This window comes from Anomaloglossus baeobatrachus, chromosome 4 (genome assembly GCF_048569485.1).
Source record: "Anomaloglossus baeobatrachus isolate aAnoBae1 chromosome 4, aAnoBae1.hap1, whole genome shotgun sequence".
Classification (NCBI taxonomy): Eukaryota; Metazoa; Chordata; class Amphibia; order Anura; family Aromobatidae; genus Anomaloglossus; species Anomaloglossus baeobatrachus.
Genome location: NC_134356.1, coordinates 43,941,988 through 43,969,077, shown reverse-complemented (window position 1 = coordinate 43,969,077; position 27,090 = coordinate 43,941,988). Strand labels below are relative to the sequence as shown.

General features: G+C 43.8%; 1 protein-coding gene across 1 annotated transcript in view; it reads right to left on the bottom strand.

Annotated features, from left to right (window-relative positions):
- Window positions 1–8,346: 8,346 nt before the first annotated feature.
- The window catches only part of PWWP2A (PWWP domain containing 2A), a 38,849-nt gene continuing 20,105 nt past the window's right edge, over window positions 8,347–27,090 (bottom strand). The window contains exon 2 of the mRNA XM_075344283.1: window positions 8,347–12,448. Within this exon, the coding sequence (XP_075200398.1) occupies window positions 10,753–12,448 (1,696 nt within the window). The 3' untranslated portion in view covers window positions 8,347–10,752. The remainder of the gene's footprint in view (window positions 12,449–27,090) is intronic.

Here is a 27,090-nt window from a genome sequence, read left to right as displayed (position 1 = left end):
CATGAGATTTGGCCCCCACAAATTTAGGCTCTATAGAAATAAAGAAAAAAAATGGGTGTCTGAGTGATGAATGCAAAACCAGTTTTTGCCCAAAAGGTCTTAAAAAAATGAAAGCGACAACACCCAAAGAGTTGCTCTTAAAGGGGGAGCAACCATATAGTCGCTAAGATGGGGCAACCGGATGGCTTTCCCTAAAGTTTAACTATAGCAACAGCTGTCAACAACCAACGCACAAGTAGGGTCTCATTTATGGGAATCGTCTCACAGCAAGTTCTTCTGGTTGCCTATAGCCACTGCAGAAGAAACAAGGGGCATAATTTATGAAGATTACCTCACAGTAAGATCATTCTGGTTGCCTATAGCCAGTACAGAAGTAACTGGGTCCTCATTTATGAGTATTGCCTCACAGCGTTCTCGTTGCCTATAGCATCTGCAGAAATAACTGGGGCCTCATATGACAATTGCCTCACAGTAAGATTGTTCTAGTTGCCTGTAGCCTTTGCAGAAATAACTGGGGCCTCATATGACAATTGCCTCACAGTAAGATCATTCTGGTTGCCTATAGCCAGTGCAGAAGTAACTGGGGCCTCATTTATGAAGATTACCTCACAGTACGATTGTTCTGGTTGCTTGTAGCCAGTGCAGAAGTAACTGGGCCCTCATTTATGAGAATTACCTCACAGTGAGATCGTTCTGGTTGCCTATAGCCAGTGCAGAAGTAACTGGGGCCTCATTTATTAGTATTGTCTCACAGTAAGATCGTTCTCGCTGCCAATAGCATCAGCAGAAGCATCTGGGGCCTCCTTTATGATAATTGCCTCATAGTAAGATCATTCTGGTTGCCTATAGCCAGTGCAGAAGTAACTGGGCCTCATTTATGAGAATTGCCTCATAGTAAGATCGCTATGGTTGCCTATAGCCAGTGCAGAAGTAACTGGGCCTCATTTATGAGAATTACCTCACAGTAAGATCGTTCTGGTTGCCTAAACCATCTGCAGAAGGAACTGGGGCCTAGTTTATGAGAATTACCTCACAGTAAGATCGTTATGATTACCTGAAGCAACTAGAGTGCAATTTTCAGCATTAAAGTTGCTGAGTTAAACGGATAGCTGAGCTCTGATTGGTTACTATGGACAACTAGAACAGTCTGACTGTGAGGTGGTTTTCGTAATTGAAAATTAAATCCTTTGGGACATTTTTTGATAAAAATATATATATTATATTCAATTATTAGATCTCTAATCAGTGTCAGGTAATTACTAACGGTCTTAATAATGAATGTTTTTTGTTCGCCTCAGTATTACAACAAATTTGTAAAAAAAAGCAAAAAAAAAAAAGCTGTTAACGCCAAAGTAAGAAAAAAAGAAGTGTTGAAAAAATAAAATTTTAAATGCTGAAGATGAGGTGAAACAATGTTTAAACTTAGCAGGGGTAACCAACAATTTAACATTTTCGGAGAGTGAGGCAGCTGGTATTTTGCTAATTATATATATATATATATATATATATATATATATATATATATATATATATATATATATTCCAAAGACAAAAACAATTTAAAAAAATAAATACATTATATATTTTATTTTTTTAAATAATTGTTTTTGTCTTTGGAAGAGTAATCTCTTTCTGCATGTTATTTTACATGGGCAGAACAGCTAACAAAGAGTGTGGTTCTCTTGCAACACATTTGATCACCCAGAGGACAGCAGAATGCAACTTAAAGGGATTGTTCGGGCATAGTCTCCTATCCAATGGGGTTTGGAAAAATGCTCACATACTGATCTGACTGTCCAGTAAGTACCATACACATTAATAGAATGGGTGCGTGAATGGTTCCTTCCAACTGTGCTGCCCCATGGGCACTAGGGTCTTTCTAATTCCATTGTCATTCTGGGGTAACACATTTAAAGGGGACCTTTCAATTATTTTTTTTTCACCTCCTCCAGTAGCCTCTTTTCTGCAGATTCTGGAACAGTTGTTCTTTTTTTTCTGTTCCCCTCCATTCCAAAGTTATGCCCCCGAGAAATAAAAGTGCAAATCTGCTCTTCAACTAACTGGGCGGTTGCTTTTTCTCCTCTGATGCTGACCAATGAAAAACACAGCCACACCCACAAAGAACGTCTATGGTACACGCCCAGTCGGCTGCAGGGAAAAGTTGCACCTTTATTACCGAGGGACATAACTTTGGAATGGAGGGTCACAGAAGAAAAAAAGAAAAACAGTTCCAGAATCAGGAAAAACCCTAGTAAACAACCCTGGGTTGTTTTTTTTTTGTTTTTTTTTTGTTTTTTTTTTAAATTAAAAAAAAGTTATTTCATAAAACAGGAAAAAATAAAAATAAACAAAGGCGTGAAGCTCTGCCTTTGATGATAAAGCCATAGGGGGGAAGGGGGGAAATGTTTCCGAATGTAGAGACTACCAAGGTTTAGGAAGGAAAGATGAGCTAATCAATTTACAGAACCCTGGTCCATATCTGTATTTTGAGGCTGCAGGGTAGAAGCTCTGTGACCTGCCTCCTACCTGTCCCATCCCCCAACTCCTCTTTTGATTAGGGTGATGCTTACATGACATCCAATATGTCTTCCATTAAAATCGTATGGTTCAATAGGGCATAACATCGGGGATTGCCCTAAATTAAGGATTATAGGGAAAAATCACCTCTTGCTACTCTTTCCTTATGACATTGGCCAAATCGGTCAACCCATAGCCATTAAATTAGGGCAGGGTCAGAAAGTTGTAAATTGGCACCTTTTTTTGAGGGCATAAAGAAAAAAGGGGGGTAAAAAGGGAGTATCTGCATTTACACATCCATGTTTCCTGCACACACCATGCGTTTCCTCACCCGAAATGACCAAGTAACAGTCCAATGGGTAGGCCAGTAGTCTGGTGCCGCCAGACGGGCGCCCTGCAAACCGCCTCTTATCTGATGGCAATCACGACTCTTCTTTTGATTAACTGTCAAATGTATCACATGACGAAACGTTGATGTTGCGCCCCTGGAGCTGTGGATGTCATAAGGTGGAAATTGTTTGCAGGGCAGCCGCCCAGCGGTTACAGGACACTGAACGGGTTCTGTGAATTCTTAAATCTTAAGTCACCTCTACTTGTCCCCAAAAAACTAAAAGTGAATACTCATATGTGCGCCAAAATGTTACCACTAAGAAAAATTGGACCTACCCAAAAAAAAACAAACAAAAAAAACGAGGCGTTGGGGGAGGGGAAAATCGTTCAATAGTCATGCTATGGCTTTAACTTCTGCATGGCCGGTGACTTTCTGCCTGTATTTTGGCACATTATGTGGAAGAGATTTGGTAAAATTGTACCCACCTGACTACTATTCTTCTGGCAAGAAATTCCAGCGTGTATGTGAACGCACCGTAAAAAAGTCTGACCCGAGACTTTGATATTGAGGGTCTATTATTTTTTCATACACGCTCTAGTTGTGTTTTAGAACAACGGATAAGGTATAGCGCCACACATTTACTAGTGACTGCGCCTGGTATTGCAGCTCAGGACCGATGAATGGTGCAAAGCTTTAGTAAACTGCAATACCTGGTAAACTATAGAAGGGGGGGGGGTGTATTAGGTGTACCAAAAGTCAGCGCTCCACACATTAATGTTGAATTTTGCTAAAAAAAAAAAAAAAGTTTGAAAGGGAGTCTGTCACCACATTTCACCTATTTAACCCATTAATATAGGCATACAGGTTTTAGAGTGCTCAAAAAAGTCCTGTCTGGCTCATATCAGAAGGCTTGTTATGGATAAAATATGATTTATCACTTTATGTAAATGAGCACTTCTAGGCTATGGGGCAGCTGCTGCCTGGAAGATTATGCCCAGCTCTGGAGGCGGAGTTATCTTTCAGGCAGCATCTGCCCCATAGCCTGGAAGAGCTCATTTACATAAAGTGATAAAATATCAGATGCCTTGTTGTGAATAAATCCTATTTTATCACTTTATGTAAATAAGTGCTTCCAGGATATGGGGCAGATGGTGCCTGGAAGATAACGCCACCTCCAGAGCTGGTCAGAGTTATCTTCTAGGCAGCATCTACCATATAGCCTGGAAGAACTAATTTATGTAAAGTGATAAAATATCAGATGCCTTGTTGTGGATAAATCATATCTTATCACTTTATGTAAATTAGCTCTTCCAGCAGGCTATGGGGCAGATGCTGCCTGAAAGATAACTCCGCCTCCAGAGCTGGGCATAATCTTCCAGGCAGTAGCTGCCCCATAGCCTGGAAGTGCTCATTTACATAAAGTGATAAAATATCAGATGCCTTGTTGTGGATAAATCATATCTTATCCACAACAAGGCATCTATCTGATATGAGGCAGACAGGTAGGACTATTTTCAGCACTCTATAACCTGTATGCCCATATTAATAGGTTAGATGTGGTGACAGACTCCCATTAAAGTGGATTTCAACAGATTTTCTAATGTAAGCTGCATAAAACTATATAAAAAAACAACCAAAACCATAGATTGTACACCTGATGAAACTGGTATACTTACTGTGAGAATCCAGGTTGGAATGTCTGTAAAATCATATTAAAATGAGTGTAAGTCCAGCTACAGAAAGCCTGATGAACACACAAGTACTCGAGAGCACTCATTCTGTGGGGTTTTTAGCAAAATTTAACATTAATGGGCTGAGTTCTGACTTTTGGCATATTGACTGACAGCTCCTCAATGTCCCTCCTCTGCGCTGAGATCTCTCACTGCTCTGTACAAGCTGTAGAACCCAACCAGCCTGACAGCTGCAGCTTGTACGGAGCAGTGAGAGATCTCAGCGCAGAGGAGGGACACTGAGGAGCTGTCAATCAGATGGGCTGAGATTGTATAATTTCTCGTGAAAGTTTAAACTCATTCTGTCTGGTTTCAAAAAGGAAGTACATTAGCTTCATCAGGCCTAAAATCTATTTATTAGTATATGCAGTTTGTATTGTGAAATCTGGCGTTTGTATGGCACAAAAATAACACTGAATGAAAATGGAACATATAATGTCGGTAATATAAAATGTGTAAAATATAAAAAGATGCACCGCCTACATGAATATTGACGAAAGGAGAAAAAAAAAATACAAAATGACCATTTCTAAAAGATTTTATGAAATACTAAATGTTGGTTTCTGTTTGCAGGAAAGAACTCACGAAAACAGGAGCATTCAATTCATGCTGACATTAGCACTCGTTAGGCATTAATTAGGATGGAAAGTTTGGACATTTATTATAACAATCGGTAATAAAAAAAAAAGGCAAAACAATTTAATTTTTTTCAGATTTTTATTTTTTTTTTCATATCGGGTTTAAGCATCAGGACATCCAATTCTTCTGAGATGACATTAGCTTCATAAATATATGTCGTGTTCTGTTATTACCTCATTAGGAGCAGAAAATAACCCAGTCGTACTAACGAGGCCAATTATTAAATGGAAATCATTAAATTTTGGGAACTGAAAAAAAATAAATTGAATAAAAAAAATAAAATGAGCCTTTATTCAGCTATTTGTAGAAAAAAAATATATATGATGTTCTGGTTATGCAGAAAGGGTGTGGCCAGGACACTGGGAAATGGAAATTCCCCCCAAAAACATTTCGCCAATAATTTACTTAAGAAAAATCCTTAGTGTGACTTGTTAATAATATAAGTGCACATACGGTATGTGATATACAACATAAAAAATAATTTCAAGTAAAATAAAAAAAGTGATGCAAATGCTAAATGCATAAAAAAAATAAAAAATAATTGTGAATTTAGTTAAGGGGAGGGTAGTTCTTTATCAAAGTTTTTCCAATGGAAAAAAATAAAATAATGCTTCACTCACTCTCCCTGGGTCAACATGGAGAATCATCCCCTTTAACTAAAATTTCTTTTTTTTTAGCATTTGAGAGATTAGATATATATATTATATATACATACATATATATATATATATATATATATACACATATACATACACACACAGACTGTATATTACATATATATATGTAATATACAGTCTGTGTGTGTGTGTATATATATATATATATATATTATATATATATACACACACACAGACTGTATATTACATATATATATGTAATATACAGTCTGTGTGTGTATATATATATATATATATATATATATATATATATATATATATATATATATATATATATATATATATATATATAATATACAGTCTCTGTGTGTGTGTGTGTGTGTGTGTGTGTGTATGTGTGTATGTGTGCGTATGTGTGCGTATGTGTGCGTATGTGTGCGTATGTGTGCGTATGTGTGTGTATGTGTGTGTGTGTGTATATATATATATATATATATATATATATATATATATATATATATATATAGCGCTTAAAAAAAAAATCTAATTTTGACTAAAATATAAGTTAATTTAAGTTAAATTCAGTTAAAAGGATAGCTCTCCATCAGTAACATTTTCTTAATTAGAGGAATATATAAAATGCTTTACTGAACCTCCCTGGGTCCATATAGCATTAAAAGAAAAAAAAAATCAAGTAAAATATAAAATGGTGATGCAAATGACAAATGTATAAAAATTCAGTAAAAAGGGTAAGAAAATTCCCCATCAGGAAAGTTTTTTTGTTTTTTTTTTTAATATATATAATAAAGTCTTTAGAAAAAGGAAAAAAACAATACTGCTTTACTCACCCTGTCTGGGTCCATATGTTATATATAGCATAAAAAAATAGTTTTCAGTAAAATATAAAATGGAGATGCAAACGACAAATAAAAAAAAAAAGTTGAGATAAAGGGGGTAGGTCTCTATTAGAAAACGTTGTTCCATTAAAACAAAAAAAAACCTAATTTTCAGTAAAGTAACATGGTGATGCAAATGGTAAATACTAAATATATATATATATTATAAAAAATATATATAATTAAAAAAATAATATATATATAAAAAAATATATTATTTTTTTAATTATTGAATATATTATAAAAAATAAATATATAATTTAAAAAAAAAAAATATATATATATATATATTTATTTTTTATAATATATGTTAGATATATAATTTAAAAAAATATAGAATATATTATAAAAAATAAATTATATATATATATATATATATATATATATATATATATATATATATATATATATATATATATATATATATATATATATATATATATAAAAATTCAGTTACATGGGGGAGTTCTCTATAAGGAAAGCTTTTCCATTGGGAGGAAAAAAAAAAAGCTTCACTCACCATCCCTGGGTCCAGCGTTATTCCTAGTTGTCTGAAATGCTGACATCAAACACAGCCGGTGAGCTCATTGGCTTAGTCAATGTAGGTGGCATAAACATCTGAGTTCACTGCTTGCGGTTGTCTGCAGCCAGACACTGAGTAGGGGGCCGAGACTTTATGTTGGACCAGAGGAGGGTGAGTGAAGCTCAGATTTTGTTTAAAACTAATATACCTATAGTAACTTATTGCTGTTGTCTGCAGCCAGTGATTAGGAAGGGGGGGTACTACATGCTGGACCAGAGGAGGGTGAGTGAAGCTCAGTTTTTGTTTAAAACTAATATACCTATAGTAACTTATTGCTGTTGTCTGCAGCCAGTGAGTAGGAAGGGGGGGTACTACATGCTGGACCAGAGGAGGGTGAGTGAAGCACAGTTTTTGTTTAATACTAATATAACTTATTGCTGAGATCTGCAGCCAGACACTAAGTGGGGGCTAAGAGACTCTGTGCTGGACCAGAGGAGGGTGAGTAAAGCACATTTTGTTTAATACTAATGCAGCTTATAGGAATAACTTATTGCTATAGTCTGGAGCCAGACATTGAGTAGGGGGTGGAGACTCTGTGGTGGACCAGAGGAGGGTCAGTAAAAGAGGTTTGCTTGTTTTGATTACTACTAAATGTAGCTTACAGGAATAACTTCTAAAAATGGGACCTCTTTAAGAAAGGTATATAATACCAAAACTTCTTCAGGATGTACACATGAAACAAGCGTTTCCAGCTTCAAAAAGTTCAAAATTAGAAAACTTTTGTGATTGTATGATACAATTTTATCTATTATCCAAGAACATCTTGCATTGTCCTTTCCTGGCAAGAAACAACCTGATCCATCTCATATTCCCACTCCCCCCATAAAAATAAAATTAATCACTTTACCAATAAGTGTGTAATGCTTCATTTCACCTGTAGGAGGCGCTGCTGGGAAAAATGTCCTCCTGCTGCTGAGGGTCTGCACAGATCAGTGATCGCTGGGAAGGGTGAAGGGGTCTATGGAGCAAATACCCAACCATCAGCTTTTCTTTTCCTTTTTTTGGAGGATCGTGCAAAAGAGTCGAAATAACAAATGTTTCATTGTTTAATAAAAACTTGAAATTGTGTTTTTTTAGGTTTTAGGGGAAAATCGGACTAGGACCATCCCAATGTGTCTCGGTGGGCGATTTCCATTTATTGCCTAGCCATTGATTGATGCTCCGCCAATTTTTTTTTATTTTTTTTTTTCCCAGTAACACACAACAAATTCAGATTTAGTTTATTTTATTTACATTTTTGTACATTTCAGAGCAATACACAATTACATCGGTTTCATATTTTCTGACCTGCAAACAGATACCTTAAACTTTTCATGAAAAAAAGAAAAAAAAATTGCAAAAAAAAAAAAAAGAATTTTTATATATATATTCAATTGATAAAGTACATCCAAAAAATAAATGTAACAGTGAGACACCGACAAAGCACAAACATGTCTGAACCAGGACAAAAAAAAAAATAAAAAGAAATGTGACCCTTTCAGAATTTATATATAGTCAGATTTCACATATTACGACGGCCACGGGTGTCATTTTTTTATCTAGATTTCTGTCCTGGGAAGAAAAAAAAAAAAAAATAAAATAAAAAAAAAAAAATACACCTTTTACACTTTCAGAATCACTCTATGTACATCTCCTCGTCACATACTGATCCATTATGGTGGAAGTTGGACATTAAAAGCCCCTATGATGGCAGAGGACTAGGTGGCAGCCGGTGGCCGGTGAGGCCGTCCGTGGCTCGTGTCTTCACACAATTACAATATATTTATGGACTGAAATGTTAACCTACAAGGGGGTCTCCCCAGGACTGTTAATCAATGACCTATCCTTAGGATAGGCCACCGATTTATAAGAGTCTAGACTCCCAGACCCCCTCGATCCCTTCATTGTATATCCAGCCACAGCGCCGTACATTCAAGTATGGCCGTTACTGGTACTGCAGCTCAGCCCCGTTCACCAGGTCATTAAAGGGAATCTGTCACGGTTTTATTTTTGCTATGTAATCTGAAAGCAGCATAATGTGGGGGCTGAGACCCCGATTCCAGCGATGTGTCACTTACTGAGCTGCTTGGTGTAGTTTTGATAAAATCCCTGTTTTCTCTGCTGTAGATTGGTCAGAATACAATGCCCCTGATTGGAAGCTTCCTGTGCATTGTCAGCAAGCTGCCCAATCAGAGACGGGTGAGGTTATACATTTTAGCTGGACTACCACCCAGTCCTGCAGTGCTAATTTTCTGCTGATAAAACACTGATTATACTGAAACTACAAGTAAGCTGACAGGCTTTGTCAGCAAGCTGCCCAATCAGAGACAGGGGTGAGGTTATACAGGTTAGCTGGACTACCACCCAGTCTTGCAGTGCTAATTTTCTGCTGATAAAACACTGGTTATACTGAAACTACAAGCAAGCTGACAGGCTTCGTCAGCAAGCTGCCCAGAGACAGGGGCGGGGTTATACAGGTTAGCTGGACTACCACCCAGTCCTGCTGATAAAACAATGATTGTATTAAAACTACAGCAAGCTGATGAGCAAGTGACAGGCTCTCTTCCTCCACATTAAAGGGAGTCACTTTTTTTGCTATGTAATCAGAGCAGCATGATGTAGGGGCTGAGACCCTGATTCAGGCGATGTATCACTTACTGAGCAGCTTGTTGCAGTTTTGATAAAATGCCTGTTTTTTCACTAGGTATAACCCCACCTACGCCCCTGATTGGAAGCTTCCTGTACATTGTCAGCAAGCTGCCCAATCAGAGGTGGGGGTGGGGTTATACAGTTTAACTGGACTACCACTCAAGTCTTGCAGTGATAATTTCCTGCTGATAAAACACTGATTATATTGAAACTACAGCAAGCTGATGAGCAAGTGTCAGGTTCTCTTCCTCCACATTTAAGGGACTCTGTCCCCAGGTTTCTAACTCCTAATCTGAGAGATCCTGATTCCAGCGCTGTGTCACTTACTGGGCTGCTTAGTGTAATTTTGATAAAATCCGTTTAATCATCAGGAGATAATCATTACAGGACTACTCTGCGTGCTGTCAGGTAGTCCAGCATATATGTGACTATACCTGGCAAAGTGGTAGCAGAAAAAAAAAAACATTGATTTTATCAAAATGACAGCAAAAACAGCTCAGTAAGTGACACATCGCTGGAATCAGGGTCTCTGTCCCTACATTATGCTGCTCTCAGATGGGGGAGCAAAAACCTGGTGACAGATTTCCTTTAAATAGATAAATAAAACTTGACAGATACCCTTTAAATTAATTAGTCCCAGGTAGGAAACCGTAAGTAGGCCATCTTGAAGGAGGGAGGATATGGGAAGAAAATGAAAAAACACTTTCTAAAATACTTTATGGTTGTGACTAAGCTAAGAAAAAAAAAACAAAAAAGAAAAAAAAAAAAAAAGTACAATTTCTAATCTTGCCTACCTTACATGTGGGTGGGCTCACGTTTCGAACTGGGTCAGGAGGGCTCGCACTTCAGGGGTGAGCTGCTTGGCAGCCTTAGCTGCCTCGGTGATGGCCTTGCGATAAAGACCCTTTCTCTTCTTGTTAAATCGGGACTGGAAGTTTTCTAAAAAGGGGGACAACTGTGACAAAGCGAGAAAGGACGTGGTCGGGGACCCGAACCAGGATATGCTGGCCTCCTGCCGGACGAGGAGGCCGTTATCTTTCCGACTGACAGTTATGGTGAGTATGCGGGCGGGCCACCATGGGAAGCCATAGATCTTCGCCCAAACAATGTCCCCAACACATATGGTCCTGCCATCGGGGGTCACGCACTTAGAAACATTTTTGGAAAACACCTTTATTTTCAAGGAATTGCTTAACTTTTTCTCTTCTTTGGAAGAGGAGGAGGAGGAAGATGATGAAGGAGGAGGAGGCGCATGCATGGTGCCTGGGGGGAAATCAAAGTTTTCAGTAGAACTACACTCAGAATGGATGGACTTCATATCATCTGTGCTATCGCTACTACACACGGACGCGCTGGAAGAGTCTGCTTTCTTTTGATTTAGGGTCATGTAGACCGTGATATTGCTTTTGCTGCCTCGCTTGCTCAGGGCTTGCTGCTCGTCCTGCTCGGCAGGCGGCGGCGCTGGTACGCAGACACTGGCGTTCTCAATAGTAGGGCTGCTGACCTCTTCGGGGCCATTGGAAGGGGTCTTTATTTCGGAGGGGGCCTCACCTGCTGAACGGGTGGCAGTGTAGCGGGTCTGGGGCTTGAGGCTAATCTTACTGCTGCGCAAGCTCTCGAGTCCGATCTTCAGCGACGAGTCGTTCTCCTCGTTGCGGTACCGTTGAGGCTTGATGCGTAGCCTTGGCGGGAGGGTTCCTGAGGTGGGGTTCTGGATGCGTCTGGTCAAGTGGACTTTGCTGTGAGCCATTTTGGAGGAGGAGGCCTCCTTTTGCTTCTTTTGTGCCTTTTCTTTGGCCAGTTTTAACACTTCCCGGGCCTTGGCGTGATCCATGTTCTTGCTCTGTAGCACCTTCTTGGTGTGGGCGTGAGGAGCCACTTTGACCACTTTGCCTCGCCCGTGCCCGAGGCTGGAGACCTTGGCCACCGGGTTACTTTTTTTCTGGCTCTCGCTCTGGCTTTTCCCGTTGACCTTATGGTCGGTTTTCAGTTTCTTATTCACAGTAGTCACGCTCTCGGGCCGCCTCCTTTTCCCTTCTTCCAGCTTGAAGGAGTCGTTGGCCGTCGTCGTCGTCTTCCGGACCTCCCTCTTGTCGGTCACCACGTTTTTGCACTTGTCGCACAATACCTGCCGGGGCCGGAGCTTGATGGCGTTCATGATCGAAGTGGGTTCTTCCCTGTAAATTTTCTTTTTGAGTCTTTTGATTTTCCGTGGAGGGGGTTGAGGTATCGACTGGTTATAGGTGTCCCTGATAAACAAAGGAGGGGGGTACGGGGCGCCTTCATGAAAAAGCGGAGGCGGCTTTGAAGTCCACAGGTTGTTGTTATTATTGGTAATTCCACAGGGCTCGCTGGGTGCGACGGGGGCGACGTCCACGGGACCGTTCCCGTTTTTCAGTGATTCGTCCGCTTGGAATGATGTGCTTTGAGGCTGGATGGGTTCCTCCGGTTTATTTTTATACTCGCGTTTCGGGTGAAGCGTTACAGGGATCCCATGAGGTCCAAACCTGGAAACCGAACACAAAAAGAGGGTAAAATTACTCAAATAATCCAGTCACATACCCAAAAATACAAGACAGTGTGAACATTGCAGTAATCAGGAAGGTCACAGTCACACATTGGTGGCTTTATAGAATATCCACGACTCGTCCATTAAAAGGGAACCGGTCACCAGTTTTTTGACTATTAAACCAAAAATATCCCCTTCTGCAGCTCCGGGGCTGCATTCTAGGAAGGTGCACCTTGTTGCTGGCCCCCCTTGCAGACCCCTAAAAGAATGAGTTTGGTTGGCCAGATGGGCGGGCTCTAATTCAGCTCCTGTCCACCCTCCTGCCGCTGTTCGCCATCCCTCAGTCATGATATACATGGATGACGCCGCCCCATGCTGCTGGAGTCTCGCGCAGGCTGTGCCCCTATCGCGGGGCTGAGCATAAAGCTTCCCTCGCGCGAGTGCTGGTGATTTAGTTGCGCAGGCGCAAGATTATGGGCAGCGCTGTGTATGACGTCACCAGCGTCATCCTCATACCTGCCCATAATCTCGTGCCTGTGCATTTAGCTCTGCCTCTACCTTTATGCGCAGGCGCTGGCCAATGCTTATCTGTATCATTCCCGGCACCTAGTGCCCAGCTTTCCCTGGTGTCGGGAGTGATACAGATAAGCATTGGCCAGCGCCTGCGCATAAAGGTAGAGGCAGAGCTAAATGCACAGGCGCAAGATTATGGGCGGGTACGAGTATGATGCTGGTGAGGTCATACATAATCTCGCGCCTGCGCAACTACATCACCGGCGCTCGCGCAAGTGAAACTTTACACTCAGCCCCGCGATAGGGGCACAGCGAAACGCGCCTGCGCGAGACTCCAGCAGCATGGTGCAGCATCATCATCCATATAAATCATGACTGAGGGACGGCAAACAGCGGCAGGAGAGGGGGGACCTGAGACGAATTAGAGCCCACCCATCTGGCCAACCAAACTCATTTTCATAGGAAACGGTAAGATTTTATAAAGTTCCTTTAGGGGTCTGCAAGGGGGGACGGCAACAAGGTGCACCTTCCTAGACTGCAGCCCCGGAGCTGCACAAGGTAATATTTTTGGTTTAATAGACAAAAAACTGGTGACCGGTTCCCTTTAATATTTTGAGGCTTTTTTTGTGCTGTATTTTTGCAGGCATTTTTTATCATCTATGTGAAATACCCTTTAAAAGGAAACCAATCACCAGTGTTTTTTGTATATAACCTAAAGCCATGTGACCAGAAGGGGCGGGGCCTCAGCCAACAAAGCTGATACCAGGAAGCAACATTTTTCTGATGGCTGAAGCCCCGCCCCTTCTGGTCACATGGGTATGACCTCACACAGGTCCTGCAAGTCAAAATTTAAATCAATGGTATAATACTTATGCTAATTCTAACAGGGGGAGGGGATAACTATGACTACCCCCCCAGATATTATCTGATCCTCAGCTGCTGTCACTCAACAGGCTGCTGGTTTTATAAACTTTACTTTCTTGGATTTCAAAACCTATACATCCGAGCTGACCACTACTGATATGTATAGAATCAGCCTGATAGTGATAGTATAGCACTGGCTTTAGGTTATATACGAAAATTCTGGTGATTGGTCCACTTTAAAAAAATTTCTTTTTTGATTCTTAAAAATAACAATCTAGCGCATATTAAAAGGAAACTGAAAACATGCCTTGGTGCCCATTACAGCCCCCGCATCTATACAGTGTGTCCACCCATATCCTGTCCACCGCCATTCACTTGAGAACGGCGGCAGCTATAGGCATAGAAGTGGTGTCTAGGTATAGTAAAGTAGCCATGCGCTACGCAATGACACCACCTATAGCGCCACCTGGTGGAAAACAGTGGAGTTAACATTTTTACCTCGAAAACAGAACGAGAGAGAAAAAAAGTGAATTACAAAGTTGTAGGGCATCATCAATTCAATACGAATCGACACCTTGCATACAGAAATGCTATGATTAGAACGTGTAAAACTCACAAGGCTGCGGACGTGAAGCGATACCTTATGGAGACCTTCCTACAAGTCATTGGGTATGGTGGCTGCGAGGAGTGGCCTCCGCTCACCTGACCTGACCCCATTGGACTTCTTTCTGTGAGGTCACATCACACAGCAGGTGTATGCGTCCCGTCCACCAACATTGCAGGACCTACGACGACGTATCACAGATGCTTGTGCAAACGTGTCACCTCCCATATTGCACAACGTGCAAGATACAGTATGCTGTGCAGAGGCCAGATGTGCATTGCAGATGACGGGGGACACTTTGAGCATCAAAGTTAAATGAGCGCCATATGCGTGACCAGCATTCAATGTTTTGGGGGGGGAGGGGGGTCATGGGTTTCATATCATAGCATTTCTGTATGCAAGGTGTCGATTCGTATTGAATTGATGATGCCCTACAACTTTGTAATTCAATTTTTTTCTCTATCTCGTTCCGTTTTCAAGATAAAAATGCTAACTCCGTTTTCCACCAGGTGGCGCTATAGGTGGTGTCATTGCGTAGCGCGTGGCTACTTTACTATACCTAGACACCGCTTTTATGCCTATAGCTGCCGCCGATCTCAAGTTAATGGCGGTGGACAGGATATGGGTGGACACACTGTATAATAAGACATTTTAACCTAAATAAGTGCCCACAACCAAGTTCCGTGTCATTCAACTCCCGTATGCATGCACACTCAGTGTGAGCGTTCACCTATATACGCAGCCCATAAGTTTATGTGGTAAGTATGCGGCAAAATCCTGAAATGGCTTCAAGCCCACATTAATTTTTTTTTTTTTCAATCAATAAAGCAAGAAAAAAAAGCATCCAGGCAAAGTCTATGAGAATCCTGACTCGCTGTGCCCACGTTGCTTCTTTTTTCCTTGCAGTTTTGATGCTGAAGAAAAAAAGAAGCAGCATGTGAATTGTTTTTTTTTGCTTTTTTCACCAATTGACTTCAATGGTGTCAAGGAAAAATGCATGTGTAATGCCCACATTGCTTTTTTGTGCGTTTTTATGATGTCACTGGGGTTCCCTGCAGCCTCGTCTGGTGGTCTTTACTGCAGGGAACTCCAGTGACATCACAAGGTGAATAGAGTTCATGTCAGCTGATCACCGAGGTTTCCTGCGAATCCACTGGCATGAACTTGCTTCACTTTGTGATGTCACCGGGGTTCCCTGCACCTAGGCCTTGAGGTCATTACCCCAAGACCTTGCTGCAGGGAACTCCGGTGATGTAGGTGCCCTGGTCTGTGAGGCGATCCGTACCTCAGTAACCCGGGGTCATCATGGTGACGACCCAAGGTTACCATGCCAGTGATCGGATCTCTGTGATTGCATTACAGGGACCTGATCGCCAAGGAGCGGTAAGTGACTCCTCTCCCTGCCTCCCGCATGCTGCGATCGCATCGATTGCAGCATTCAGTGAGTTAGGCGGCTTTCACACTACGTTTTTTTAACATGCGTCATGAATTTTTTTTTAATGCAAAAACGGATCCAGTGCAAAAGCGTTTTCATTTCAATGCATTTGCAATGGACTCGCGTCAATATGCGTTTGCGTGCGTTATAGTGAGTATCCAGCGACTTGCAGTTTTTTAACTTTTTTCAAAAACGCTACTTGTAGCATTTTTCAGCTGCGTCTAAATACTGTTTTTCACTGGATCCTGACTATACTGCACGCAAACGCATGTGAACGGTGGCATGCTGATAGACAGGATCCTGCTTGCTCTACTGAGCATGCCCAGAAACCAGCCTGGCGTGATCAGTCTCTCTCTCCCCTGCCTGAGAGCAGCGGACGCTCGTAACCAAGGTAAATATCGGGTAACCAAGCAAAGCGCCTTGCTTAGTTACCCGATGTTTACCTTGGTTACGTGTGCAGGGAGCCGGCAGCCCGGCTCCTAGCAGCTACGGACGCTCGTAACCAAGGTAAACATCGGGTATCCAAGCAAAGCACTTTGCTTAGTTACCCGATGTTTACCTTGGTTACCAGCGTCTACAGCTGTCAGATGTCGGCACCTAGTCTATCACGTTCAGTTCTCCTCACTCCCGATCACATGACTTCAATGCCCGCCCATAAACTTCAAGTGGCAGGATCCTGCAAAATAACACATGCATTTTTCTTTGTGAAAACAGGATCCACTTTTACAGCAAAAAAACAACAAAAAAAAAAAACGTTATTGCTCCTGGCAGTGAGATCCGGGATCAGCTGGAGACCTTGCGGTGATCGCGGGGTACAGATTTTGAACCCCCACGGCCACCATGACTTAAAGCACAAAACGAAGCATGGAAAAATAATGGGCAAGCGCAATAAAAAAAAAAAAAAAGCATGTTTTTTCAGCTGCTTTTTCCCTGCCAAAACATGCGTTTTAAATGGGCACATAAAAATGCAAGGTGGGCGCATAGATTGAGGGTCCCCGATTATATGACTGTTGCCCCCATGACCGGAAGCTAGCGGCTGTAGAATTGAGATCTTGTGGGGTTTTTTAGCGATAAACTTGTATTATGGTTTCTATTTCCATATAATGAGGAAGGGGGGGGGGGGCGTTTTCATTGTGTTGCCACTTTGAGACCTGTAACGTTTTTATTTTTCCACCATGGAGTTGCGAGATTGTTTCTTGCGTGGTGAGCTGGGTTACATACAATGTATCAATCATTGTTTATTGCGTTTACATACTTAGGTCATGTGCGCACTAGAAAAAGGATTTTTCTTAAGAAATTTATGAAGGATTAGCGCACCTGCGTTAAAAAAAAAAACGCACCAATTAACGCACCGAACGCCACGTGTTTTTTTGCAGGTTGGGGGTCTGCGTTTTTTAATGCGTTAACAGCAATAAATAATATAGATAATCGATAGATGGATAGCCAGATAATGGATAGATAGAAAGATAATCAATAGAGTCCCTGTGAGGACACACTGCAGTTCTCGCGAGCGGTAATGTTCACATTACCGACTGTAAGAAATGACCTGTAGTTACCCCTGCAGCATCGCTCACTGAACAAGGCTGCATTGAATATGTGTCAGACGCGGCTGGATGCAAGCATCATGGGACCTTGGTGGATTACGCTGGGGCTGTGTGTTTGGGGGGTGGGGGTTAATAAAGTGGTGAAAGAGGGTTTTTTTTTTTATATTTTATTTAAATTTATTTAAATAAAGGATTTTTCGGTGTGTGTGTTTATTCACTTTACTTACAGGTTAATCATGAAAGCTGTGTCAGACGCTGCCATGATTAAGCTAGGACTTAATGGCAGCGATGCGCTGCTATTAACTTGTTATTACCCCGATTGTCACCGCATCACAGCAATCTGGAAGAGCCGGTAACCAGGGCTGTGGAGTCGGAGTCGGAGTCGTGGAGTCGGAGTCGGAGTCGGAGCTCATTTTGGTGGAGTCGGAGTCGGTATAAAATGCACCGACTCCGACTCCTAAAATATATAATAAATTGGGGACAGGAGTGCAATGCAGAATGTGCTGAATATTTTACTAAATAATAACATTTAGTATAATGCTTATATTTAAGTGAAAAATGTATTGTAGTACAGTGTGAACATCAGACATTTAATTGTTTTTATGATACAATAATCAAGATATTTGGATAGAACATAAAATATATTTATTGGAATACAACTTTAGAACACAAAAAACTGTAATAAATTGTAAATATGTAATACACTATGTAATATACAGTAGATTACATATATATCTTGTGTGTGTATATACACTGTATATACATATATATATATATATACAGTGTATATACACACACAAGATATATATGTAATCTACTGTATATTACATAGTGTATTACATATTTACAATTTATTACAGTTTTTTGTGTTCTAAAGTTGTATTCCAATAAATATATTTTATGTTCTATCCAAATATCTTGATTATTGTATCATAAAAATTATTAAATGTCTGATGTTCACATACACATATTCATGTACTACAATAAATTTTTCACCTAACTATAAGCAATATATGTAGGAGTCGGAGTCGGAGCCGGAGTCGGAGTCGGTGCAAGAGAATTTGAGGAGTCGGAGTCGGAGTCGAAGGTTTGGCTTACCGACTCCACAGCCCTGCCGGTAACACGCCGGGACTGTTGCATAATGGATGCAACATTCTCGGGGCAGCGGCGGGCTGATATTCTTGGCTGCAGGAGGGGGTGGTCATTAACCATGGCCCTTGCCCTCCCCAGCCTGAGAATACCGGGCCGCCGCTGTGTGTTTACCTCGGCTGGACAGTAAAAATACAGTGCAGCCGACGTTTTTTTTTCGTTTATTTTTAATATGTACGTTTGATTTCTAGGTGTATTCTATATGTCTATGTCTGTGTGTGATCTGTGTGGTTTACTCTCTGCTCAACATCCTCTTCCTCTCCTAATGACATCACTTCCCTGCAAAACGCAGGCAGTGATGAACATTATGTCCCGAAAATGCGAAATAACGCGGGAATAGCGCAGGAAAACGCAATGAACCGCACAGAATTTGCTACCTGCGTTATTCCCTGCGGGATTTCCCGATTACATTGCAGTCAATGGAGTGAAATCCCGCAGCGACGTGCGGAAAAGAAGTGACATGCACATTCTTTTTCTCAAGAAAATCTACTGAAAGAATTTTCTTGAGAAAAAAAACGCAGTGTGTGCACAGCTAATTTTTTTTTCCATGGGTTTTACTGGGGAATGTCTGCAGAAAGGTACAACCTTTTTCTCAAGAAATTTCTGCAGCAAAAACAAAAAAAAAAAAAACCCAAACTGCGGGTAAAAACGCAGTGTGCGCACAGGGCCTTACATAGGGTGAAAAAAGACCTGGGTCCATCTAGTTCAACCTTCATTTGTTGGGAAATGTGTCAATGAATAAAAAAAAAAAACCCGCCCCACACAGCTCTGCCCCGCCCCACACACACAGCTCTGCCCCGCCCCACACACACAGCTCTGCCCCGCCCCACACACACAGCTCTGCCCCGCCCCACACACACAGCTCTGCCCCGCCCCACACACACAGCTCTGCCCCGCCCCACACACACAGCTCTGCCCCGCCCCACACACACACAGCTCTGCCCCGCCCCACACACACACAGCTCTGCCCCGCCCCACACACACACAGCTCTGCCCCGCCCCACACACACAGCTCTGCCCCGCCCCACACACACAGCTCTGCCCCGCCCCACACACACACAGCTCTGCCCCGCCCCACACACACACAGCTCTGCCCCGCCCCACACACACTTTGAACTTCCTTCCGGGCATATGACTGATCACATGATGTGAAAGGTCCTTCAACTTGTAGTAACCTGCAACGTCTGTGCAGATTCAGTGATGTGCAGGTCCTTTCTTTCCTGCACCGATCAATGTTGGGCTGGAGGAGGGAGTGCTGTGCTGGTGCAGAGTTCTCTGAACGAGGAGAACACGGACACAGGATCCTTCCCAATTATTGGAAGCCGTCTTTGAACTTTAAGACCCACAGTTTTTTTTAATAAAAGATTTTCATGACAAAAGTGCATATCAGTCCAATATATACACGATACATCCCCATGTATTATCTGTTTTAGGAAGTGGAATGCGCTGACAGAGTCCCCAAGTGAATATAGTAATGACCTCTAGGCCGGGCCCTACAAATCCATCACTAGTCAGACACAACAGGTGCAAATGCCAGTATGTCAACAGAAAGGAAACGGCTAAAGAGCACTGGATACACGTTAGGTCCGGAGCGGCCAAAATACATCATTTACCAGCACTGCACCTACAACTGAACCCTGGAAAGCCAACCTGAATTTCTACCGAAATGTAATAAAATCACTGATTTCAGTAATTGGAAAATGTATTGGGGGGGGGGGAATTCCTCTGCAAATTACTGCATGTTGTAATCTTCCAGATAAGATCCCATGCAGGTGGAACTGAGCAAAATGATTTGCAGGATCCTGATCCAGCGGCCACGTCTATAGTAAGGCCGATGACACTGCGCCTACCTGGCGGCATCCCCGACTCCTCACAGTCAGAACGTCAGTGCCACTATCAAAAAGAGAAGCGTGGATTCGGGCAGGTAGGAGGCGGGTCCCTGGGCTGCGGCGCGAGGAGCTTCACTGGGCTGCGGCGCGAGGAGCTTCTCTGGGCTGCGGCGCGAGGAGCTTCTCTGGGCTGCGGCGCGAGGAGCTTCTCTGGGCTGCGGCGCGAGGAGCTTCTCTGGGCTGCGGCGCGAGGAGCTTCTCTGGGCTGCGGCGCGAGGAGCTTCTCTGGGCTGCGGCGCGAGGAGCTTCTCTGGGCTGCGGCGCGAGGAGCTTCTCTGGGCTGCGGCGCGAGGAGCTTCTCTGGGCTGCGGCGCGAGGAGCTTCTCTGGGCTGCGGCGCGAGGAGCTTCTCTGGGCTGCGGCGCGAGGAGCTTCTCTGGGCTGCGGCGCGAGGAGCTTCTCTGGGCTGCGGCGCGAGGAGCTTCTCTGGGCTGCGGCGCGAGGAGCTTCTCTGGGCTGCGGCGCGAGGAGCTTCTCTGGGCTGCGGCGCGAGGAGCTTCTCTGGGCTGCGGCGCGAGGAGCTTCTCTGGGCTGCGGCGCGAGGAGCTTCTCTGGGCTGCGGCGCGAGGAGCTTCTCTGGGCTGCGGCGCGAGGAGCTTCTCTGGGCTGCGGCGCGAGGAGCTTCTCTGGGCTGCGGCGCGAGGAGCTTCTCTGGGCTGCGGCGCGAGGAGCTTCTCTGGGCTGCGGCGCGAGGAGCTTCTCTGGGCTGCGGCGCGAGGAGCTTCTCTGGGCTGCGGCGCGAGGAGCTTCTCTGGGCTGCGGCGCGAGGAGCTTCTCTGGGCTGCGGCGCGAGGAGCTTCTCTGGGCTGCGGCGCGAGGAGCTTCTCTGGGCTGCGGCGCGAGGAGCTTCTCTGGGCTGCGGCGCGAGGAGCTTCTCTGGGCTGCGGCGCGAGGAGCTTCTCTGGGCTGCGGCGCGAGGAGCTTCTCTGGGCTGCGGCGCGAGGAGCTTCTCTGGGCTGCGGCGCGAGGAGCTTCTCTGGGCTGCGGCCCGGTGCCACCATGGCCCTGCAAATCATTTTGCTCAACTCTACATTCAGGCAATGGATACATAAAAGCATCAAGGATAAATGTTCATTCCCTTAGTCTTCCCCATAAGCACTTGTACAGAATGCCATGTCCCCACCCCAAATCAACTAAGTCTCCATGTGGGGGCACTGAGCTGTTTTCATTACACCCATGGAGAGCGTATGGAGGCGCACAGCCGCTGCACGATGAAAATGGATAGGGATGAATAGCAAGGAGTTCGTTTCTGTGGCGTCACATGACATGTCACATGATCTTCCACAGCCAGTCAGAGGCTAATACGTAATGTAACACTTCTCAAGCTCCAGACAGAATCACTCTCCTTCCCCCTCTGACAGCAGATAATATAATCCTTCCACTGCAAGAAAAAAAGAAAACTAGCTCTACACCTTCACTAGCAGGGTAGAAAACCATTTCTCCAGCAGCGGACAGTATATAGTGTCCAGTGGATGTGCATACTGGTATACGCTAAGAACGTCAAAGGTGCCATACCATCCAAGTATCGGTCATCCCATGACCATCATTTTTCAACAACAAGTACACAGACACCTTCCGACATTTAGAGGCCGACCTCCGGTCTCCCGTCTCAGGCAACAGCCTCATAGGACTATATGAGGCCATCACGTTTGGGTGCGGAGGCCCATAAACACACAAATGTCATATAAACAGCTTTATATCCATCCCTTGTGCACAGGAAAATTAGTTCCCACGCACGGCCCTGGCACTCGGACACTTCTATTACTTAGGGGCGGTTTGGTTTGTTTTTAAGCAAATTCGACTTTTGGGCTTAATGGTCTATTAACGCTAGAGTAAAAATGGCTTTCAGTGAACAAGAAGATCTCACATTGTGATGCCAAGAGTCGGTGACAAGACGCGCCGCTCACAATGGGCTCATTGAGTCCCATTCCTAAATGACCGGATGCAACAGTCAGATCCGGCTCTTGGTGCAAAGGAGGGAAAAGAAAAATCATAAGAGGGTAATTCAGGTCATGATGACAGTCCAAATATACTTGTTACATGACCCTGGATTTATTACTATTTATACAAAGAAGGGCACTGGACCAGTAGCCATATTTAATCTAAGGCCATGTGCCCACGAGGCTTGTTTTTAGCATTTTTTTCCTTGCTTTTTTTAATCAATAAAAGGACAAAAAACATCCCAGCAATGTCTATGTGAATCCTGACTTGCTGTGTATATGCGACTTTTTTCCTTGCAGTTTTTGTTGCTGAAAAAAGAAGCAGCGTCAATTGTTTCAGTGTTTATCCAATTTTTCACCAATCGACTTCAATGGAGTCAGTGAAAAACCCAGGAAAAAAAAAAAAAGCATGTGTACGTTGCTTTTTTTGCATTTTTATCTGCTTTTTTTTATGTCACCGGTTTTCCTTGCAGCCATTTCCTCATCCCGCAGTCTGCAGGGAACTCCAGTGATGTCATGAGGTGACTCGAGTTCATGCTGGGGGGGGGGGGATCATCCGGGTTTCTTGCAGATCCACACTATAAACAATGCGGACGAACTGAGTTTTGTGTACAGAAAATCCTCAATCCTAATAAAATATGTTTTCAAAAATTTTAAAAAAAGTTAGCACACCCAATGCCAGTGAACACGTACGGGAACAAATTGAGGGTACTAGATAAACGGGATCCCTATAGTGCCCTATGGGATCTTATTCCTGCCTGACAACGGAGGGTATGACACCATAACGTTTTTGGGCGCCCCCGTTCCACGTCGGCTGTACCTAACTGAACCTTAAGATTTTGCAGTGAATTAAATTTTTATACTAAAGATTGCCACATGTGTGTCTTTAGAGCATAAAATTTGCACAAACAGATCACAGATGAGTGATCAAAATTCAATTGCATGCAAAAATGATGCTCGCAGACCACAGACACAATATACGGGGGATGTTTATATGCTGTCTCATTATTACAAATAGCTGGAAATGCATATTACATGATACATGTATGTAACCTACATTAATATAATGGAAAAAAATTCAATTCCATTAAATAATAGCTCTCCCCTATTTCTATGCGAGTATCAAATGGCAATCATGAAAATTCACATATACAAAAATATTGCATTTTCTGGAGGAGTAATCCATGGCTGTGCGCATTCACTTCAAAATGTTAGGGTACAGTGAGGGGCAGCCGACGCGGAACGGGGGCGCATAAAAAAAGTTACGGTGTCATACCCTCCGTTGTGAGGCAGGAATAAGATTCCATAGGGCACTACAGGGATCCCGTATATCTAGTACCCTCAATTTGTTCCCTTACGTGTTCACTGGCACTAGGTGTGATAACCTTTCTTGCAGATCCACCAGCATGAACTCAGTTCACCTTGTGATGTCACCGGGGTTCCCTGCAGCAAGGTCAGGCGAGATGAGGAAATGGCTGCAGGGAACCAGTGACATAGGTGCCCTGGTCTGTGAGGCTTTCCGTAGCTCAGTAACCCGGCAGCATCATGGTTAAGATCCAGGGTTAGGCCGGGGCCACACGGGGATCTACTGCAATCCTCGCATGACACTCGGCTCACGCTGGCAGCACAGCAGGAGCAGAGTGTCATGCGAGTGTCACTGCGACTGAGGTCCGATCCTGCGATCGGACCTCAGCTGCGGGGGGCAGGTCGGCGCTGAGGAGGGGTGGGCCAGCGCTGAGGAGGGGCGGGCGGGATTTATCTCCCTCTCTCCTCCGTAGCCGGCCATTGCCATTCTCGCCCTGCACTCGCGGTACACTGGTGTATCGCGAGTGCAGTGCGATCTTTCTCTCGCCCCATAGACTTGAATGGGTGCAAGAGAGTCTCATTACAGTCGCAGCATGCTGCGATTGTTTTCTTGGTCCGATTGGGGCCGAGAAAATAATCGCTCATGAAAGCTGACACACAGGCTAATATTGGTCCGAGTGGAATACAATGTTTTATCACACTCCACTCGGTCCGATTTTCATGCTGTGTGTCTTAGGCCTTACAATGGCAGCGATTGGGTCCCTGTGATCGCATTACAGTGACCCGATTACCAGGGAGAGGTAAGCAATTCCTCTCCCTGCTTCCTGAATACTGCAATCGCATTGATTGGGTCCCAAACCGAACTTTTAACTAAAAGTGTGGCCAAACCCGGACATCCATGGGTCCGCGCATTCCCAATCCAGAGTTCAAATCCCACCAAAGACAATATCTAGAAGGAGTTTGTATGGGTTTCCTGCGTGTTCTCCGATTTCCTCCCACACTCCGAAAAAAAACTGATGGGAAATGTACATTGTGAGTCCCAATGGGGACAGAAAAAATGTCTGTAAAATAAAATGACAGATATGAACCGGACTGCAATCCGCAGATCCATGACTTCAAGTCTCAGGTGGTCAGCGGTTTGTGCCAGGAGCATCTGTGGGGTATTGCAGTGACTACCTGGCAGAGCATACCTATACGGGGTACGGAGCAGGGTGACCCCCCCCATCATCTGCTTTTGCACTATAAGGCTATGTGCCCACGCTGCGGATTTACCGCGGATTTGCCGCGGATTTCCCGAAAATCTGCAGCAGCGGCACTTCCAAGCCATTTCAATGGCATTTTGGAAATGCTGTGTCCATGCTGCGGATATTTCCGCTGCGGATTTGCCGCGGATTTTGATCCGGAAAAATCTGCAGCATGTCAATTGTTTGGTGCGGATTTTTGGTTTTGAATGGGGAAAAAAAAAAAAAAAATCCGCATCAAAATCCGCGGCAAATCCGCGGGTGCGGATTTGCCGCGAAAGTCGCGGATTTTCAGGCAGAAAAATCCGCAGGTACATTCTACCGTGGACACATAGCCTAAAGGCACAAGGAAAGGAACTGTCTTCAAGGTTAATGTGACAATCACTTCTCCAGCTCTGGACAAACAATATAATCCCTTCTTCCAGAATAAGCCTCTTTGGCTATGACGCCATGCTACAATCGTCACCGACAAATGTCTCCTGGCTCCTCTGTAGTGAGTATAGGGTGACAGTATAGAGACCCAACTATGGGGAGAGGGACGGGGTCTCTTACGACAAACTCAAACCTATGTAGGAAGCCTTTAACCTGGACCGTGGACACCAGAGAGCAATTGTAAAGTATCAACGCAAACGCCACCATCGGAGACATGACGTCACTGTACTGAGCGAGCGTGCGGGGACCTTTATAGGAAATGTGATCCTTGTAAGATCCACTAACACTTCATTTCTTTCACAACTGGACAAACATTCTTTAATGCTTCAATGCCATTAAGAGAAAAACAAAACAAAAAACAAAACATGATCACCTCCTGGACCAGCTATTTGGCATTTTTATGTCAAGTGAGCGCTACAGCCCATCTGATCGGCTGCAGGGTTCACGCTTACATCCGGCGGAACTGTTATATCAAATGACTGCAGAAAACACAGTGGCAACATCTCAGGTCCGGGATGTAAGCGTGTGTTTTTATGGTTTGTGGGTTTTTTTTTGGGGGGGGGAAGGGGGGGGGGGGCACTATAGCATTTAAGGAGTGGACAATCCCTTCAAAGCGCACCAATCACCAGGATTTTCCTATATAAGCTAAAGCCAGTGCTATATACTTGCACTATCAGGCTGATTCTATACATACCTTTAGTTGTCAGATAGGATGTAATGTTTTAGAAACACAAGCAAGTAAAGTTATAAGATGATCAGCTAATAGCTTTGGAGGGTTTTGATAGTGATTCCCGCCCCCCTGCCTGTTGTTCATTCCCTTATTTATGCTAATTCTATTATAGAGTCATTTTACTCAGTGGCTAGGACCTGTGCTGATGTCATACCTATGTGACCAGAAGGGGCGGGGCCTTAGCCAACATAGCCGATACCAGGAAGCAACATTTTCTGTTGGCTGAGGCCCCGCCCCTTCTGGTCACATGGGTATGACATCAGCACAGGTCCTTCTAGCCACGTAGTAAAACGCTTCTATGCTAGAATTAGAGCAACAAAAAGAGGACAATGTCCTCCAAAAATTAAGTATTACTCACAGCAAGTTGGGCTGCAGTGTGTACATCGCCCAGGCCAAAAGCTAATGCTCTACCAGGATACAGCTAAACCCCCACTAATGTGGAAGCATCACAGGTGCAGGAGAAGCAGATCACACACACCTCCATGGAATGGAGGGGAGGCGAATGCTAGATGATAAAACTGCACACAAGTGGCTTGCATAGAGCGCTGTTCACATGCAGATGGCACAGTCACAAACCCGCAGCCTATTAGGTGACGCCCTTCTATTAGATCAGGCGGGCTGTAGGCTTACGTTTTATGGCCATAAATACCAACAAAAACCTCATTTTTTTGTTTTTACAGGATACAGCCAGGCCCCTTTCTGTTGGGCCTTGCATTGTAGAGTGTCTGTCCGTGCATGATACACAGTGGGGTACGGCTTGGCAGCCCGCCTGATCTAATAGAAGGGCGTCACCTCATAGGCTGCGGGTTTGTGACTGTGCCATCTGCATGTGAACAGCGCTCTATGCAAGCCACTTGTGTGCAGTTTTATCATCTAGCATTCGCCTCCCCTCCATTCCATGGAGGTGTGTGTGTGATCTGCTTCTCCTGCACCTGTGATGCTTCCACTTTAGTGGGGGTTTAGCTGTATCCTGGTAGAGCATTAGCTTTTGGCCT